Source organism: Myotis yumanensis, unplaced genomic scaffold (genome assembly GCF_028538775.1).
Source record: "Myotis yumanensis isolate MYYU_CA2020_CCGP unplaced genomic scaffold, mMyoYum1.0.hap1 SCAF_18, whole genome shotgun sequence".
NCBI lineage: Eukaryota > Metazoa > Chordata > Mammalia > Chiroptera > Vespertilionidae > Myotis > Myotis yumanensis.
This window is the reverse complement of record NW_027223769.1, coordinates 23,895,504-23,913,949: the sequence shown is the minus strand read 5'-3', so window position 1 is coordinate 23,913,949 and position 18,446 is coordinate 23,895,504. Positions and strand designations below refer to the sequence as shown.

At 41.5% G+C, this 18,446-nt stretch overlaps 1 protein-coding gene across 4 annotated transcripts in view; it reads left to right on the top strand.

The window, feature by feature from the left end:
• The window catches only part of HYDIN (HYDIN axonemal central pair apparatus protein), a 298,798-nt gene that overhangs the window by 62,312 nt on the left and 218,040 nt on the right, over positions 1–18,446 (top strand). For all 4 annotated transcript variants that reach the window (XM_070397848.1, XM_070397849.1, XM_070397847.1 and 1 more), the window contains exons 8-9: positions 1,716–1,917; positions 7,660–7,840. In XM_070397848.1, coding sequence (XP_070253949.1) covers positions 1,716–1,917; positions 7,660–7,840 — 383 coding nt within the window. The remainder of the gene's footprint in view (positions 1–1,715; positions 1,918–7,659; positions 7,841–18,446) is intronic.

Here is an 18,446-nt window from a genome sequence, read left to right as displayed (position 1 = left end):
GAGAGCCAAAAATGTGGCTCTTTTTCAAATTCTCTAGATTTTAAAAATTTCCTACTCCTTACATATAGTTAAGCTCATCCTTTTTCTTCTTTAAATTACTAAGCATAGTTGGTCTATAGTCTATATATTATCATTCTACTATCTGATTCTTTGTGGATCAGTTTCTGTTTTTCTTATATCTTCAGGTTCTAACTTATGGTTTTTTGTTTTGTTTTGTTTTGTTTTTAACATGTCCTGTTATGTTTGGCTATGCTTTTGTGTGTTGTTGTTTTTTTGTAATGTTGAAAATTTTGAAACTTTGGGTGCAAGTACCTTTCTTCAAAAAGAAACGAGGTGTTTTTTTTTGTTGTTGTTGTTGTTTTTTAGGGCAAAGCTATTCCATGACACGAAATTTAATGCTTGAAGTTTTCTGCAAAACATAAATTCCAGTATAATATTTAACTCTGAACGAGGGCTACCCTCATCTTGAGTGTACAGTTCTTTGAGGATTGAGATCCAGCTTATTGTGGGAAGGATTGTTTTGTTTTATTTTTCATCTTAAGTTTCCCCTTTCGTAGACTTTGATTTCTATCTGTCCTGCCCTCACAAGAATGGTAGCTCAAAATTGCCAAGAGCAGCATGTCCTCATGTCAAAACTTTTTTCCATGCTCATTTATCTCTTTGGGTCCTGTTTTTCCTTTAATTTTGACCCAGTAGTTCCCTCCCATCATGATTGCTCTGAAGTGCCTTTAAAAAGATGTTGATTCATATTTTGTTCAGATATTTAAGTCATCTTATCAGGAAATATACATTTAAAATTGTTGTCAATTTACTAACTAACTGCTTGGTTCATACAATTGTGAATGGAACAAAAATGTTTGCTAAAAAATGAAGTGCAAATGATTATGCTTTCTGGGTGCCCATTAAAGCTTTAGCAGTACAGATCAACAGGACATTCATAGTCCCTAAGTATTTTCCTTTCTCTGCACTCCCCGTGATATTACAGAGGGCAGATGGAGTACAGTGTGTAGGTTTGTGTCTTCTGGGAAGTGGGGCCCCCATGTATACACCTGGAATTAAGGCAATGGGTGCTTCTTAAATGAAGTCTGGGATAAATTACTATGTTGAATGAAGGTGTTCTTAACATTAAAAGAATTTTAAATGATAAACATAGCTTTTGTCTCTCTATTTGTGTAGTGTGTGCATGTGTGTTTCGTTTTTGTTTTAGTTTAATTGCTGTTGTTTAGGGATGTGGCTTCTCTTAAATAGTCTGTTTTCTGTTAATGAAGTTATTGAATCTCCTTCCTGATCCCCTTTGATTTGGACTTAGATCCTCTCCTGCTGAGCAGCTCTTCCCAGATATACTTGGTACAATTACTTTAAGAATCAGAAATCCAGCTCATGTTTGAGATGGAGATGAGGCATTGATTATAAGTCTAGAACTCAGTTGACCTCATGGTTGGGCTGTAGGATTTAAAACTGTCACAAAGAAGAAAAAGTCTTGTAGCAACTACCACAGCAATTCATATTAAGCAAGATTTGATTCTTTATAATTGCACCAAATATAATTGAAGTTTACTAATCATATCTGACCTCTGGATTGATGGGAAAAAATGAAATGTGTAATGCTTATGCAATATTCCCTAACTTCACCATGGTGAGGAGTGGAGGGAGGTTAGCCTAGTAAAATCATTCTAGAACAAATCTCAAAATGTGTTTACTTTGTTAATTTCTAGGTGAAAAAATGTTTGTATCTCTGTATGGAGCTGCCGTAGACATGAATATAAGGCTGGACAAGAATTCTTTGATCATTGAGAAAACCTACATATCTCTGGCCAATCAGAGAACTATAACTATTTACAACCGCAGTAACATCATTGCCCATTTCCAATGGAAGGTATTTGCTACCCAGGAAGAGGAAGATAAAGAAAAGTATAGGTTTGTAAGAAAAATCACCTAGGTGCTGTAATTTGGGGAAACACAAAGCTCAGTTATTATGAAAAATCAGTGACTTTCATGGTAACTTTTTAACCAATTCAACAATGTCAAATTTTTATAACTTGATTCCAGTATACAGTGCTCATTTTTTCATTGAAAGAACTTGAGTTGAACTATGTGGAACACAATGTTGTCTATTATCAGTTAATCTTAACCTGGTTATAATTTATCAGTAGCCAAACTACTGGGTTTTGAAGACCAAATATACAATTCTTCACTGTTTCCTCAAAACTAATCTATACATCTGTATTTCATTTCATAGCCCTAATCAGATGGATTAAGTTTCATAGGGTTTCTAAAAATCTCTTTTGGGTTGGGATCAATGTGGAATTTTTTTTCAGTGAAAAGGTATTTCTAGAAAATAGGAAGAATGAGGAAGAAGAAGGGCTTAGATATAACAGCTTTTATAGTCGCAGTTTTAGTAGCATTGCTGAATCCCTGCTAACCATATGATTTAATAATGATTTCTTGTTGGTATCTTTAATTTCTGCTTTTTAAAGTGATACTTTAGGCAGTAGAGAAAGTTAATAAAATAGAAAACCTAACTATTTTAACTAATCTCTTCACTATTAAATTTTGAATATTTCTTTTTCCTGAATCTACCCTTGCCTCTTTTAAACTCCTTTCATCTTCCCCACATTAACACCTTTGCTGCTTTCATTTGGATTTATTCAGCCTTTTTTATTTGCTTCTCCAATTTCATTAAAGATTAGCCCGGGGAAGCTTCAAAGCTTTGTTTAAAACCAAGTTAGTATGTGATAAAAATAAAAGTCTTAGGTCTATGGAAACCAGGCAGAAATCCCCCACTGTGCTGCCCCTAATTGAATCAGAAGGAGCTGTGACAATGACAGGACACAGAGGAACCAGCAGCTTCATTATTCAGGCAGGGAGCTTTAATCACTGGATTGCCACTGTGTCATCTTGAAAAAGTGAGAAAAGAAAAGCCTTTCCTGCCTAAAAACTTTCATTGGCCTCATAGTATAGAAACACCAGAAGTTGAGAAAGGCAAGAGGAAACTGGTCATCCACTGCTTCATTGGTCCTGATTCCCCAGCTGATGTGTGTACCATCAATCAGAATGGTCCAAGCAGGTTTAAAGATAAGATGCGAGAGCAGGTACAAGCAAAGGAATAGTAGTCAATGTAGTGTTTACATAACCTGCTTGTCCTATAGGCATAATCTCTTGGGGAGAATGAATATACACTTTCAGAGGGGAAGCCAGCTTTCAATTCAACTATGCCTATGTGTTTGATTATATGTGTGGGATATAGTTGATGCCAAGTCTATGTCCAAAAAATATTTAAGGATGTTAATTTCAACAGGAAAACTCATGAAGAATTTAAACCAATTGCTATCAGAGATGCTAAGATACAGAGTATATAATTTCAACCATGTGTGGATGGATATTTCTTTTCTCTCCCCACCCTGCCTCCCCATTCCACCTTCCCTGACACTCACACCCTTATCTCTTTAATATTATCCTTGAGTCTTATTCCTTTTCTCTTATATTGTCTTTCTTTCACTATCTCTCTTGCTCTTTCTATTAGTGCGTCTAGCAATTTTTCTGTAGCAAGGGCATCATATGGGATAACATTTTCATAACCATGATTAGAAACCTAATTTTATTATCTAGGACCATGCCCTTCCCTTAAACAATGAACTTGAAAAGTGGCATCAGATGGCTAAATAAGAATACTTCCATTTTCACTTTGGATGACACATAGCAACATAACTCATGTTTCTCCAAACTGAGTTGGTTGATTTAAGGGAAGAGTTTATTGAATATGCTATTCCTTACCCTCTTCCCCTCTCTCCTAGGGCCAGATGCCTGGGACATGAAGGGAAATTGATTTAAAGGGGGAAATGGGCCGTTTATACCTAATATCTTATTTGACCAGGTTGTTTCTCCTTTCTCATCCCTCTCTTGTTCCTTAATACATCCCCGAGCATGCCACAACTTATATTATTAGTCATGGATTCTTATTCGGGACATAAGTAGCTATGAGATGCCCATCCTCCAGAAAAAAAAAGGCAATTACAGAGAGGTTTTTTGTTTACTGAACATTTAGTTCCCATCTCTGGATAGTTTCCCCTCTGTAGGTGGCAGTGCTCTTGCAGTGAATAAGAGCCCTTCTCCTCTAAGTCACAAATCCTCAAGTTGTATCTCAAGCCACACAGCAGTGTGAGATAAAGCAGAATGTTCTCTGGTAGCTTGCTTTGGTCATCAGGGAGGTTTGCTCATCCCTGAGAAGTAGCAGTCAGATCTTTAGCGAATGGTATAAACCTCCTCTTGACCTCCCCAACTTGGCCAGTGTAGGTATCCCCAGAATAATCCTCCTGGTGTTTGACTCTCCTGCTCCTGGTGATGAGCAATCTGCCCCTGTTCTTCCTTCAGCAGCCTCTGTAGTTAAAAATGTAGAGAGGAAGGCCGACTTTGGTCCTGAACTTGGGACAGAGAGGATCTATTCTAAACGGTCTCATGTATACTGTGAGCTTAGACTAAAGTTTCCCTTTGCAGCATCCCAAGGACCTACGATTTAAAATGTCAGTGTAGATTTTTAAGTGAGACTCAGGAGTCTGCCCACTGCTTTCCAACTCTAACATGGCTTAAACCTTGTCCTAAGGCATTCATCTTATAGGAGCTGGAAGTTGCTCAGTGGTCACATTGAGATTGCCAATTGCTTTAACCAGTACCCTCAAGACCCCATTCCAGCCATCGTGGTTTCTTGGCCACTACATCTTGCTGATCTCCCAGTGGAGGAATTTCAGCCCTTCTCAAGAGTAGGATGCCTTATTCCTTTCTGGAAGTTACCATTTTCATTCTAGGAAGGATGACTTCCTTCCTCTCCACATACCTCAGCATGTTGGTACCAACCATAGGACATGTGTCCAGATTTGGGATCATGGACTAATCCTAGGCTCCAGATTCTAACGGAGATGTCACTCCCCCTAGAAAGAAATTCTTGACTTTAAGTTTTTTCTCCCAACTTTTACTTAAACCTTCAGAATGAGACACAGAGGGCTTAAAAATTGCCTTTTGGGTCTTTGTCTTTTTGATGTTTTTCTGGGACTTGTAGAGAAATTAATCTCTTCAGAAATGGAGGCAGCATTCATCCCACCTTACCTCCTCCCCTTTGTCCTGAGGAATTATAAAATTATAAAACATTACCATAAGATTCTTTCATACTCATTCTCATTGGCTTTTGAGGATTTCTGTTCCCCACTTCTCCATGAAGGTCATGACCAATGTCTCAAGAGCTGCTGGCTCAAATTCTAGATCTACTCTGTGCAGGAACTCCTGCAGTCTTCAGAGGACTCCCACGAGTAGTCAGCATGGATTTATTCCACAACATTCAGAAATAGGAAAATACATGTTTCTCTAGATAGATCAGTTTTAATGGGGCTTTGGGCCTGCCACCCAGGTAGTAATAAATTTAATCTTGAGCGGTATTTGATAAACAGGGAGAGGACATCTAGTCCTCAGTTTAAAACAGTCATCACAGAGCGCTCAGTGACCAGGGTCGCATGGTCCATTTGAAGGTGGATGGCAGTGACCTTTCCACGCCAGGTGTGGACATGGGAGTATTTCTCCCAGCTGTGAAGGCCATGGCTTTTAGTTTCCAACCTCCTCGGCATCTAGTTATCATCTCTTCAGGGTGCTGCAGGGGAGCAGGGTGTCTAGCGCCTGAAGACGAGGAAGCATTACTGGTTCAATGCTAATATACCTGAGACACAAGTCTTTCCCGTTAACTATAATCCATCGGCTGAACTCTACTTGAGGCCTGAAGGTGATGGGTGTTGGTGGCCACCAGACCATTTGGAAAATAGGTTAAATCCATGGTTCAACTGAAAGAGAAGGCTGGTGTGTTGTTGAGCTCTCTGATGAGAGGCGTCCTCAGCTGTAGCACAGAACCACCTCTGAGACAGGAGACCATGGAGACCAGCAGGAAAAATGGCCTCACAGTAGCCAGGGGTATCTAGAAGCCCTCGTTGGAGTCAACCCAGCTCAAGGTGTTGTTGCATGTTGCCTTTTAGTACCTCAGCCGTGGCTCCATTTCCGCACCAGAGGGCAAAGATGAGACGTGTGGGACCAGCCTCCACCCTCTACCCACCCCCTTTGCATTATGCAGCTGTTACTGATTTAAGAGTCCCAGCAGCAGGGGAGAAGAGCAGTGCTTAGCAATTTATGTTCTCTTTCCTTTTTTTTTTTTTCTGGTTCAAGGGTTGAGCTAATCATACTCTTCAGTTCATGGAGCATTATTATCCATCCTTAGTCCATACGAGGCATTTTATCCCCACACACCACTCCCATTAAACCCCTAAATAAATGTAATTTTTATGATTCCGATTATTTGTTTAATCAATCCTTCAATCTCTTACATAAAATTTACCCACATTTTTTGGTATTGTTGCTAGCATTTTGATGAGCATCTTTGTAGCTGTGTTTTTACTTACATCGGTGATTATTCCTCTAAGATTGATTTCTAGAGATAGGCGTTACAGCTTCCACTCACAGGAATTGGTGGTTTCCTTTCTGTGGACTGAGCTCTCTCTAATTTGCACTGCTCTGCCCAGCAGTATAGAAGGAATGCTCGTTACCCGAGACACTGCTTCCGAAACACAATAAAAAGGAAGCACAGAATGGAACCAGAACACACTGAAGCCATTTCTTTGGCATCTTTATGCTATGTGGCCAAAGGAACCTAGACACGAAAGTTATCAAAAGGAGCTATTTGACATTGCTATGTAGTTTGTATGAAGTCATTTAGAGAATAGTTGGGCCTTGGACAGGAATTCAGTGACCTTAGGCTCTCATTAAATAATTTGTCTCTCATCATTGGTGATACCAGTAAAATGTTGAGAAAATGGTCATATACCCTGGGAGGAGATAAAATGCAGTCTCCAAAAATTCAGGTAAGCCCTAGCTGTTTTGGCTCAGTGGATAGAGCATCGACCTGTGGACTGAAGAGTCCCGGGTTCAATTCTGGCCAAGGGCACATGCCCAGGTTGCAGGCTTGACCCCCAGAGGGGGATGTGCAGTAGGCAGCCGATCAATGATTCTCTCTCATCATTGATGTTTCTATCTCTCTCTCTCTCTCTCCCTCTCCCTTCCTCTCTGAAATAAATAAAGATATATTTTTAAAAAATTCAGGTGAAGTCATGGCTACCAGGAGTAATGTGATCACATCTGTGGTGAGGGCAGAATAGAGGGCTAGTAAATAGATAGTAGAATCAGCATCCAAACCCAGTGCGCGCTGGCTCTCAATTTTGTTCTCCATCTAAGAAAGAATTAAAGCTAAGCAAGTTTAACAGGAACAAAATTGCCCTTGAAGTGTGAGAGGTAGAGTAGATGTTAAGTGTTTAAACAGCAACTTGGAAAAACACTATTACCTAAAAATAAAATATTTGTCCCAATGTGCATAATGGCTCAGGAGAAAGCAAGTGGAGGACAGGAAGCCCAGGAGGACTTCTTGAAGGAAGTGATTAAAGAGGAAACTGAGGCTCTTGAGAAGTTCAAGTAGAAGATCACTCAGATAGCATGTTACACCCTTAGGGCAAGGAGGGACCGCCCCAGGGTGATGGGTGAGATCATTCCCAGGAGGCGGGAGTGAAGGGGGGAGCCCTTTACAATGGTCGTCATGGGAGTACCAAAGTGAATCTCACCTTTTCCATTTCCCTTCAGGGTCTGTGAGGATCTGATCAAAGAGGAAAAGGATGAGACTGATGAGTTTCAAGAGTTTGTTAGTGATCCTTTACTCCGAGAACGGATTTCCATTCTCTCCCGCACCTTTGAGAATCAGAGAAGGCTGGTGCAGGCGGACAGCATACTCTTCTTGAATAACATTTTCATAATTGAGCCCCCGGTGAGCACATATATATATAATCTGAACATATAGGGGAGTGCGGGCCTTATTTTGGTAAAAACACTCACTGTGGGATTGTTCTGAGGCATAAAGACTCCATCTGAAGAGCCTCGTCATCATTATGAGAAGTAAATGAAGGTTAATGGTAAGAATGCTCATAGGCTATGTTTATAGGTCACACTTTCTATGCACCAATCACTATTAAACACTTTAAAAATATTTTTATTGATTTCAGAGAGGAAGGGAGAGGGAGAGAGAGAAATATCAATGATGAGAGAGAATCGTTGATCAGCTGCCTCCTGCACGCCCCCTACTGGGGATCAAGCCCCTCAACCCAGGCATGTGCCCTTGACAGGAATTGAACCCTGGACCCTTCAGTCTACAGGTTGATGCTCTAACCGCTGAGCAAAACCAGCTAGGGCACTATTAAGTACTTTGTATGCACTATCTAATTTATTTCATACACACACACACACACACACACACTCAATTATAGTTAATCCCCCATTTTACAGATGGAGAAATTGAGACATAGAGAAATGTGATAAACTTACTCAAGGCCAAGCAGTTAGTATCGGTAGTTAGAAATTTGTCTCTGACTAGCCTGACTGTAGCGTAGGGTTTCTCAACCTCTGCATTATTGACATTTGGAGCCGGATAATCTTCGTCCTATCCATTGTAGGCTATTTCATAGCAACCCTGATCTTGACCCACCAGATGCTAGTCATGACAACCAAAACTATCTCTGGGTATTGCCAAATGTCCCCCTGGTGGGCAAAATTGCTTGGTTGAAAACGACTCTGTCCTTAATTCACTCAGTAACTATTATTGACTACATATTCTATACCAGGCACCCCGTGTGTGTACCAAACATCGATGAAATCTTCTCTGAGACTATTGTTTTGTGAGACCTGCTGCTGGAGTCACTAATGCAGGCAGCCAGCACACTGGTTCAGAGGCGAGGCCGATTATCAGACTGAGAAGCCAGAGAAGGCTTCTTGAGGGCAGAGCCTTGAACTGGGTCCGTCTTGCAGGATGGGGACTTTTGGGAAACAGTGGAGATGTGCATGGCATGGCTCATTCAAGGATCCGTGCATGGGTCAGGTTGTTTAACGTAAAGGGTTCCCACAGGAAAATAGGTTGGAGAAGTGGGTTGGAGCTGAATCTTCTTTCCCATCAGAAGACTGTCCACTGCTCAGTCGAGCAAAGGGATAGTCAGACATGATGGATTAAACCAGCAAGAGGTTAAGTCAGGATGAACATACAGTCTTGAAGGAATAGAACAGACCCCTATCAAAATAGGTCAAGCCCAACGATGTTGAAAAGATCAGGAAGGCGTTACAAGTCTCAGCAGCAAATGACTGAGCGTGATGGAGGCAGCAGGAACAAGCAGGATGGCCCAGTGTGTGGACAGTCCAGGGGTCTCGAGACCCAGGCTGGTGAATACCGTGCTGAGTCTCATATCCCCTGGGAGTGGGACTCAGGGATAGCACACACTGGTGGTCAGGAAGATGTGGGAGGTCCACAGGTGAGTCTGGCGTATTTCCAATACACAGGTAGAAGGACTAGGTTTACCTTGATTTTTCCTCTCCTCATGCTTACTTCCATTACCTGAAGCTTCATGATAGAGATATATGTATATTAAAGTAAGGCATTTAATAACTGTTTTTGAATTCTAGATAGGAACTGCATTGGGTGTTATCACAAGGCATCTTTTCACCAGAACTCAGAAAAACATCCTTTAAAACAGTGATACATAGAAATGGTATCTTTTAAATGAGACTCTTTTGTTCGTATCGTGTGGAAAAAAAATCACCAGAAACAGGAAGGGGAGATAAAGTATAGTGTGTTTATAGCCTCTGTAATGATTTGTCTTTACACTGGACAGGCTTTCTTCTCATGATCGTACTCATAAGCTGGTTCCTGACAATCTTTGCAAAATGAAATGAAGGCACGAAACTTTGCCAGTGTCTTCGGAAAATTATTCTGGTCCAAACAGCAGATCTCAATGTCGGTGAATTATTTATTGATTTTGAATCTCCTCCCGCCCCCTACTTAAAGATCGCGACAGATTTATAGAGATGCAGTTCTTGTGAGTGTACTATAATCTTACCTTGCAAATTACTTTTGAAGGTATTTGATGGGAAAATTCTGCCATTTTATTAGCTTCTTGACCCAAATGTGAATTATGGGTATTTTCCACTGTTGAGATTTGGGTTTTCTGGCTCAGGAAATAAATGCTCTAGTAGTTTGGGATGAGAGAGTTGGGAAAGGATTTATAGAAGAGGTGAGATAGGAGCTCTGTATTGGAGGAAGGATAAGATTTAATTAAGTGGAGAGGAAGGAGAATGTTTCTCGTTGGAGAAATTGTGAAAACAAAGAAAAAGGAGGCTATTTGTTTCATGGCATATTATATAACAATACAATGACCAGTTTTTCTGGAGCAAGCAGCCATAGGGAATATAAGAAATAAGATTGGGTCCAGCCGGCATGGTTGAGTGTCGACCTATGAACTTGGAGGTTACGGTTCGATTCCTGGTCAGGGCACATACCCAGGTTATGGGCTCAATCCCCTGTGTGGGGTGTGGAGGCAGCCTATCAATGATTCTCTCTCATTATTGATGTTTCTATCTCTCTCTCCTACGTCCTGGCTTTAACTTCCAGCTTTGCTGATAGACAACTGTGATCTTAAACAAGCCGTTCAATCTTTCTTGGCTTTGGTTGCTTTGTGCACAAAATAAGTTTTTGTTTTGTTTTGTTTGTTTTTAGGGTAGGTAGGATACTTGGATCCAATTTGGGTACAGACTCTGAGTCCCTTAAGGTCAGAAGTGGTTTGTCCTCATCTGTGCTCCAGGCCTACCTCAGGGCCACTTAATGGAGGGGAGGGAGGGAGAAATGGAGGAAGGGAGGGAGGGAAGAAGGGAGGGAAATCAGTTGATGATGATTCGTTTGGCTCTGAATACATTGAATTTGAGATGATAATAGATGTTCAAAAAGTTTTGGAAATCCAGTCCTAAATTTGTGGGAGAGCAGTTAGGATTGGAGGTAAGATATGTGAGCATCTTACACAGGTCTTCATGGAGGGCATGAAAAGTGGATGGAAATTCTAAGAACAGTTTGAGAAAACATTGTAGAGGACCCAAGAGAGCCCGCTGGCGCTGACCTTTGGAGACCCTGCAAGGCGAGGAGAGGCTGTGAATTCGCAGAGAAGGCCTGCTCGGAGGGGGGCAACCAGGGAGGGCTCATTAGCCCATCTTACATCTTTCTACCCAATTATGGTTGGTTCATGACCATTTTCTACTGAAGGTCTCTGAATCTTGCTCACATATCGGATCAGTTATACCAAAGCCACTATTTAATTTCTGACAGTTGAACTGTGTATCAGCAATTAGTGTTTTTTTTATTAGAGTATGATTCCTTCTAATTAGCTTCTTGATATGAGTTGAGTTCACCGAAGCAGAGAAGATTAAAATCATGCAGGCGCCTACTGATCTAGAAATTCATCTCTAATTGATATCCTGTTCAAAAACTAAAAATAAAATAAAAGGTTGATCTAGGGCAGGGGTGGGGAACCTTTTTTTCTGCCAAGGGCCATTTGGATATTTATAACATCATTCTCGGCTATACAAAATTATCAATTTAAAAGTTAGCCTGCTATATTTGGTCAAGCATTTAATTAACTCACCCCTAATGCTTTGGCAGGGTCAGGCCAAATGATTTCTTGGGCCTTATATGGCCCGAGGGCCAGACGTTCCTCACCCATGCTAGTCTAGGGGCTTAGTTACCACGTTGCTTTCAGATGGCCTCTTCAGCCTGTGTGTCCACCTAAGATGGAAATTGGCCTCAAATGAGGTAAATTTAAAAAGGAAAAAAAAAAAATCCAAAACTGTTATCTTAGTGTCTGAAAAGAAATAAAAGGTATGTTTATTTTTCAGACCTACGTCTATATATCTTGGCCTTTCAAATGAGTCAGCTAAAACCAAGGTTAGTTTAGCCCTTATTGTGTTCTCTGCATATTGTGTATTTTATGGGAACATTGTTTCTATTTTAGAGGTTCTTTCAATTTAAAGCAAGTATTCAAGATCAAGAAATCAGTCACTGTCTCTAAAATGCCCAGAGGTGGTGATGGTTTTGAATTTAATCAAATAATCTCAGTATAATCGTGTGAGAAGTGGTTTGACTCAATGCTATCAGGAAGTCTGGCCAAAACTCTAGCACCGAAAGTCCTTACACTGTTCTGTGACCTGCTCACGGGGTGGCCCTGTTTAGTCCCATTGTCTTGGCTCACTTTATTATCATGCTCCTTACCTAACGTTGCCCTAGGGTCTGTCGTTCAAACCTTGAGGAGTTAACGCTGGGGTGTCTTGGGTACTGATGTGGTTACAGAGTGCAGAGGCGGGGGAGTTTGTGTTTGAGAGACCCCAGAGATGGACCCCGGTGGAGGAAGGAGCATACAAGGCCCCAGAGTGACCACAAGGCAGTCCTGGGCAGATACAGAACAGAGGTCTAGAAGTAATTTTTTTAGTTTTACTTGGTAATCTACTGGTATTCTAAATAGTAACTATAATTGTTTTAGTCATTAAAACATATGGAATATTGCCCAGCCAGCATGGCTCAGTGGTTGAGTGTCAACTTATGAACCAGGAGGTCACAGTTTGATTCTCAGTCAGGGCACATGCCCTGGTTGCCAGCACAATCCCCAGTAGGGGGCGTGCAGGAGGCAGTCAATCAATGATTCTCTCTCTCTCTCTTTTTAAAAAAATATATTTTATTGATTTTTTACAGAGGAAGGGAGTGGGATAGAGAGTTAGAAACATCGATGAGAGAGAAACATCGATCAGCTGCCTCCTGCACACCCCCTACTGGGGATGTGCCCACAACCAAGGTACATGTCCTTGACTGGAATCAAACCTGGGACCCTTCAGTCCGAAGGCCGACACTCTATCCATTGAGCCAAACCGGTCAGGGCACAATGATTCTCTCTTACCATTGATGTTTTTCTCTCTCTCTCTCTCTCCCTCTTCCTTCCTCTCTGAAATAAAAAAATATATATATTTAAAAAAAAAACCACAAACAAAACAAAACAAAAAAATCATATGGAATATTACTACTATTCATGTCGAGTTCCTTGTGTCAATTCTTTTAATAAAGTCGTGGGGTTTTAATGTAATTAGCCAAAATTTTTCTTGTATTCCTTACCTAGGGAAGGTACTAGGTTCTGTAGAATACTGATCATTTCTCAAGCAAACTCTTTCTGTATAGTTTTTCCCCCCTTTGGAAAATAAATGTAAAATTGGGTCTATTATGCATGTTTTGTGGCTTCCAGAAAAGCGAGTGGAATTGACTGCTTTCAGAAATATAATATCCTATTTGACTAGATGGACTCTGGCTGTACAGAATTTTGACAGCCTCATTTTGTTATATTCTCTGCTGAGGTCTCGTGGGTACCTGAGTGAGAGAAATTCAAAGACAAAAACACACAATTCTGAGAATGGAGAGGCAGAAGAATATCACAGGGCCAAGAGAGAGAATTAAGCCTTTGATTTCCATGGGCGTCTGGGAGCCCTCTGAGAAATCGCAGCACAGATGTGCTGGCCTTGCTCCTGAACTCTGGGACTGCCGGCTCAGGTCACGCTTTGGAGAGGCAGCAATATTCTGAATGTTGAACACTTGCTATTTTCTCAAAAAAGAAAGGTCTGAGAATTTAAAGGTATTTGCCCAAACCGGTCTTAACTGATTGGCTAACATCGGTGAGCAAGGAAAACATTTCTGCTTTCATTAGCAAGTGTCTTTTCCATCAAAGAAGAAGTCATTCAGTCTCCCTTGGAAAGCTTCGGTTTCATTTAAATAAGCCTTAGAAAGGGAAACTTGACCATTTCTTTATCATCATGTAAGCGATAGTAAACCACGCTTTGTTGTCACTTAAGCCTGCAGAAAACACGAGGTTCAGCAATTCAGACTTTGAAAGCACAGCTCAAATTTAGTTTATTTTTCTCAAGTCGGCGTAGCAGGTGAGCTCAGCAGAACCCGGTTGGGTGGGAGCCCAGATGGCTACCAAAGAGGCAAGAGTTTGCTGCAGACCTCCCACTTCTGTTCCATTAGCCGAGTCACATTGCAAACATGTGGGCGCTGACTCCTTGGAAATGGACACCAGAAAGGAGAAAGGAGGACAGGGATCCGCTGGGAGCAAAGTGTCCTTGACAAGTCACAGCTCCTGCTTCAGTACAGTTTCCATGCTTCAGCCTCCCTTTAGTGTGGTTCGGCCCCTCAGATCTTTCCTCTGGCCGAACCTTTTCCAATTGTGTTGGTGTGATCACTGTTGTATTGGAGAGCCAGTGTAGGTGCAGGGAGGCCTAAGGACGTCTTAGGCTCCTCAAGGCTCATTAAATAAGTTGACATTCGTCCTGTTGGAAGAGACACAAGTCTGTTCTCTCCAGAGAAAGGCATGAACATCACACGTAACTACTTCAGCTGTAAAAAACCTCACTGCAATTTTCACCACATATGGGTTAGAGTATTTCACCCAAGATAAAGCACAAATTTTGTGAAAATTTCTCTGGCCGATGACCAAATCTTAGACCCCTCTCTTAGAAACTTTTCTGGTCATTATTTGGAGCATCCAAGCTTTACTAAATTTAGTTTCTTGTTCGAGAAGATATAATGGAGCAGAAAAATCTCCTTGTGTGTCATGTGCCTATTAGATCTTTTATCTCAATGATAATTAGGATAGTTTATCTTCAATGTTTTAGCTTCCTTTTTTTTTCTATTTCTCTTTGAGACAACTTCTATTTGCCCTGATAATAAAGAGAGCCATGATTTCTCTCATTCATCTGATAATCTCTAGAAGAGCAACTGTGGGTAGTGAAACATATTACAGCTTCTAATTGGTGCTTCTCCTTTTTTTCTGATTAATTGATAGAAATTTGACTTCGAGTTTTTATTTCCCAAGAGAAATTCTTTAAATTTTCCTTAAACAGGACAAGATAGCTGACAATATCTATTTACATAGTTAAGAACATATCCATTTTGGTGGAACGTGATGGAATTTATTACACATTTTAGCTGCTCCTGATGTCATTATTCACTGACCCTGTTCTGAGCTGACTGAACCCTGGCCCGGCCAGATGGCTTGATAAAGATCTGCCAAGGCATTTCTCAAGAGCTGCAAAATACTAGGGTTGACTGTCATCCACAAGGACCGCCTGTGAGTCACCTTCCAAGATACCTGAGCACATGAGCACGCAGGGTGTCCTGTTATGTTCACCAGCCAGGAGCACCAGTTCATGCTAGCTGCTTCTAAGTCTGAGGATCAGTTGTAGTGTTTTTAAATTTTTCCGACTTTTTTTTTTTTTTATGATGTGAGAAAGGTAAGGCCTGACCTTTTGTTATAATTGCAGTGGGGCTGAAGATGTTAAAGAAAGAACATCATAGAAACCTAGTGCTAACACTTACTTTTGACGTGGCCCTCGGTGAGGTACTTCTTTGTGCCTTGGTTTCCTCATCTTTAAATTGGGGATAATACTCCTTCACAGGGTTGCAAAGACTGTGCTAGATAATAAACACCAGCACTTAACACAGTGCTGGGAACATGAGCTCTCAGTTAACGGCTGAAAGTATTATGATTTGGATTTAGATATGATTCAGTCTCTTGTCGGATTAGAGATTAGATTGGAAAGTATAACATTTGAGGAGGCAGACATGTGGGTCACTCTTCTGTATGTAAATTGGGAATTAAAATAACTATTTAAGTGATAAATGTAGGTATCGAGTCATATTGTAAACTACTTTCCAGATAAACCAAGTAACTTAAATGTTCTTGCAGTTTGGGTTTTGATTTTGCAAAATATGTGAGAAATAACCCTTCATTGAAGGAAGGAAGGAAGGAAGGAAGGAAGGAAGGAAGGAAGGAAGGAAGGAAGGAAGGAGCTGGGTAATAGAGAAGAGAAAGGAAGCTGATTTTTAAAATTCTGTTTTTACTTAAGGATTTTCAAGGGAGATTTTTAAAAGAGCTCTTTAATCATTGCCAGTATAATTTTTAAGGGGAACATTTTTTAAAAATTAATTTTATTTTATTTTTCCCCATCACCATGTATCCCCCCTATGCCCTCTCCCACCTCCCTTCTCATGACTGTATTAATCATGTGTCATGAACCAGTGGCAGTCTGTTCAGAAACAGCTTTCAGAAAAGTCTTGGGACTGTGTCCATCAAGCCCCACTTGTTTGTCCTTGTTCCAGAGGAAATATGAAGTTCCATTTCCAGAGGTATTTAATATTCGGCCAAAAACCATGTTATAGGAGTTAGCGTTAGACCTACAAATTCAGTTGATTCCTTCTAGCAGGTCACTTAATACGTGAAATGCAGTTATGAAGCTGAGGGAAAAAACATCAAGACCAAGAAGGAAGATAATCACAATATAACTGGAGGCCATTTGGGCAGTCATTTTCAATAAACTAGGTAGTAGTCACTTACCGATTATATCCTGTGTCCTCACTCTCTGATTTGGAGCCAAGAAATGGACAGTGATGGGAGGGGGGGCGTATGTGGAAGGAAGGAAGAACTGCAGGGGGCTCTGTGTGATGGGGCTGGTTCCTTAGACTGGAGGGACAGGATATTGACGTCAGAGCCACTTCTGAATGTTTTCATTTTCAGAAAGAAACTTTAGAACTGAGCAAGAAAGAAAGAAAAATTCTTTTCAGAGACATAAATGACATGGAAATTAATTTCAGAAGTATTGGAGAAGTAATATGAAGTGTTTCAAAGATATATAAGTGAAAGCGGGGTCATCACAGGCTGACTGCCTGTTTCTGGGGTTTGCTCTCTCCGACTGGCTATAGAAAATGCTATATTGAGTTTTTGCTATAAAGAAAGAAATGTTATTTAATTTTTACTTTAATCCCTACTGAAAAATACATGTTTCTAACTCCTTCAAATGACCTCTTATTGAAAGCATCCCTCTGCAAGAGGAAGCTGAATGACCACACTTCTGTTTTCACAGATACACACAGCCCTCTGAAGGCGCGTTAACACAAGCCCAGGAGAGGCCTTTAGAATAGGATTGTCCTTGAATTATCTCCCCGGGCTGAGTAAAGCGGAAAGTTACTAGCAAATGTCACAGGCACGATGAAACAGCTGCGACCCAGGATAGGAAAACACTGAGCGTACAGTCCCACCCGCTCAGCCTGAACCCTGTGGACTCTGATTTCCTGGCACTGGCATCCCCTCACCAAGCAGAAGGGCTTCTCAGCCTCCAGGGCACCTCTACATCGGCCTACCGCTCACGGATCGCATCCGTGTGTCAACACTTCCTCCCCTGGGGGGATTCTGCATGCCTCTCTGGAGCATATCCGTCCTGCCATTTTCCAGCCCCCCCCCCCCCCCCCCCCCCAGTTCTAATCGTCAGATTTCTTTCGAGATGGGGTCCCCAAGGGTGCTCCGGGGAGAGAACTTAAGACTGTGACTCTCTTGTCTGCACACGGACCTTGGATTCTCTTTCTCTTGCTGGGATAATGCTTTTGAAAATGATCCGGCCCAGCCCAAATCTTAAAGCCCTTGAATTTGCCTGCGTACACGAAGCTTAGCTGACATCCATTGTATCCTTTGGAAGGTCATTTCCTACAATTCTGATGAGACTTTTCTAGAAATTTTTAGGATCCTCCAGGATGGCCCCTTTGATCAGTCAGCTTGCACAGGAACAGCTTAGCTGCGTCCAGTCTGTACTCTCAACCAGAGCCGTGTCTCAGCCCCCCAGGCAATACATTTGTCTCACGGGTTAGGAGGAAACCCAGGTCGTCAGGAGTTCCGAGATGGAATACCCACTGATACACCAGTGAACGGGTGAACCATCTCTTCTGCCTGGGCCCTCTGTCCATTCTATTGATGAGTGTTCCCAACACCCCATATCACTGAGGCCTCCCGTAATCAAAGGGGTATTTGCCATTTATCAGGTTTGGAAAAGTGAAATGCCTACATCGGTGAACGTGCTGAGGGATTTCCTGTTCCCTGCATGATCTCAAAGGTCCCTGCAGCTCTAACTGGTATGACGTCTGTGCTTCCAGTTGAGGAGAAAATGGCAGAAATAGGCTGCAGAGATGAATAGACATCTGCCAATAACTGCACCGTGTGCAGAGTGAATGGATACGGCTGATTCAGTAACTATGTTGAACTCTTACATGAGCCACTTCTGGATTAGGTCCTGCCATAGAACAGTGCCTACCCTCATGGGGCCTTCATTCCAGCGGCCTGATCTGAGAGACCAGCGCTCCCAGGACCACGTGACACTCAGCCCTCGCTGCTACTTTTTGGGGGCTCCGTGCCTTTTAAGCATTCTGGGGACGCTGCCTGAGAAGCACATTGATCAGACTGCTACCTTCATAAATAAACCCAAATTGGCTCTCGTTTTCTATCACCCCACTGGGTGTCTGCCCCTTAGACTATTTTGTTCTCTGCTTGATTCTTCATTCCAGCACCGTGTTCATTTCTAATCAGACTGGAAATGGAATATGCATTGGGGACTGTCTGAAACGGGAGCCTAATTATTTATCATGTTGTCTTCCCTCCTTTCCTTTTTAGACTCCACCACCTACATAGATTTTTGGATGTGTTTAT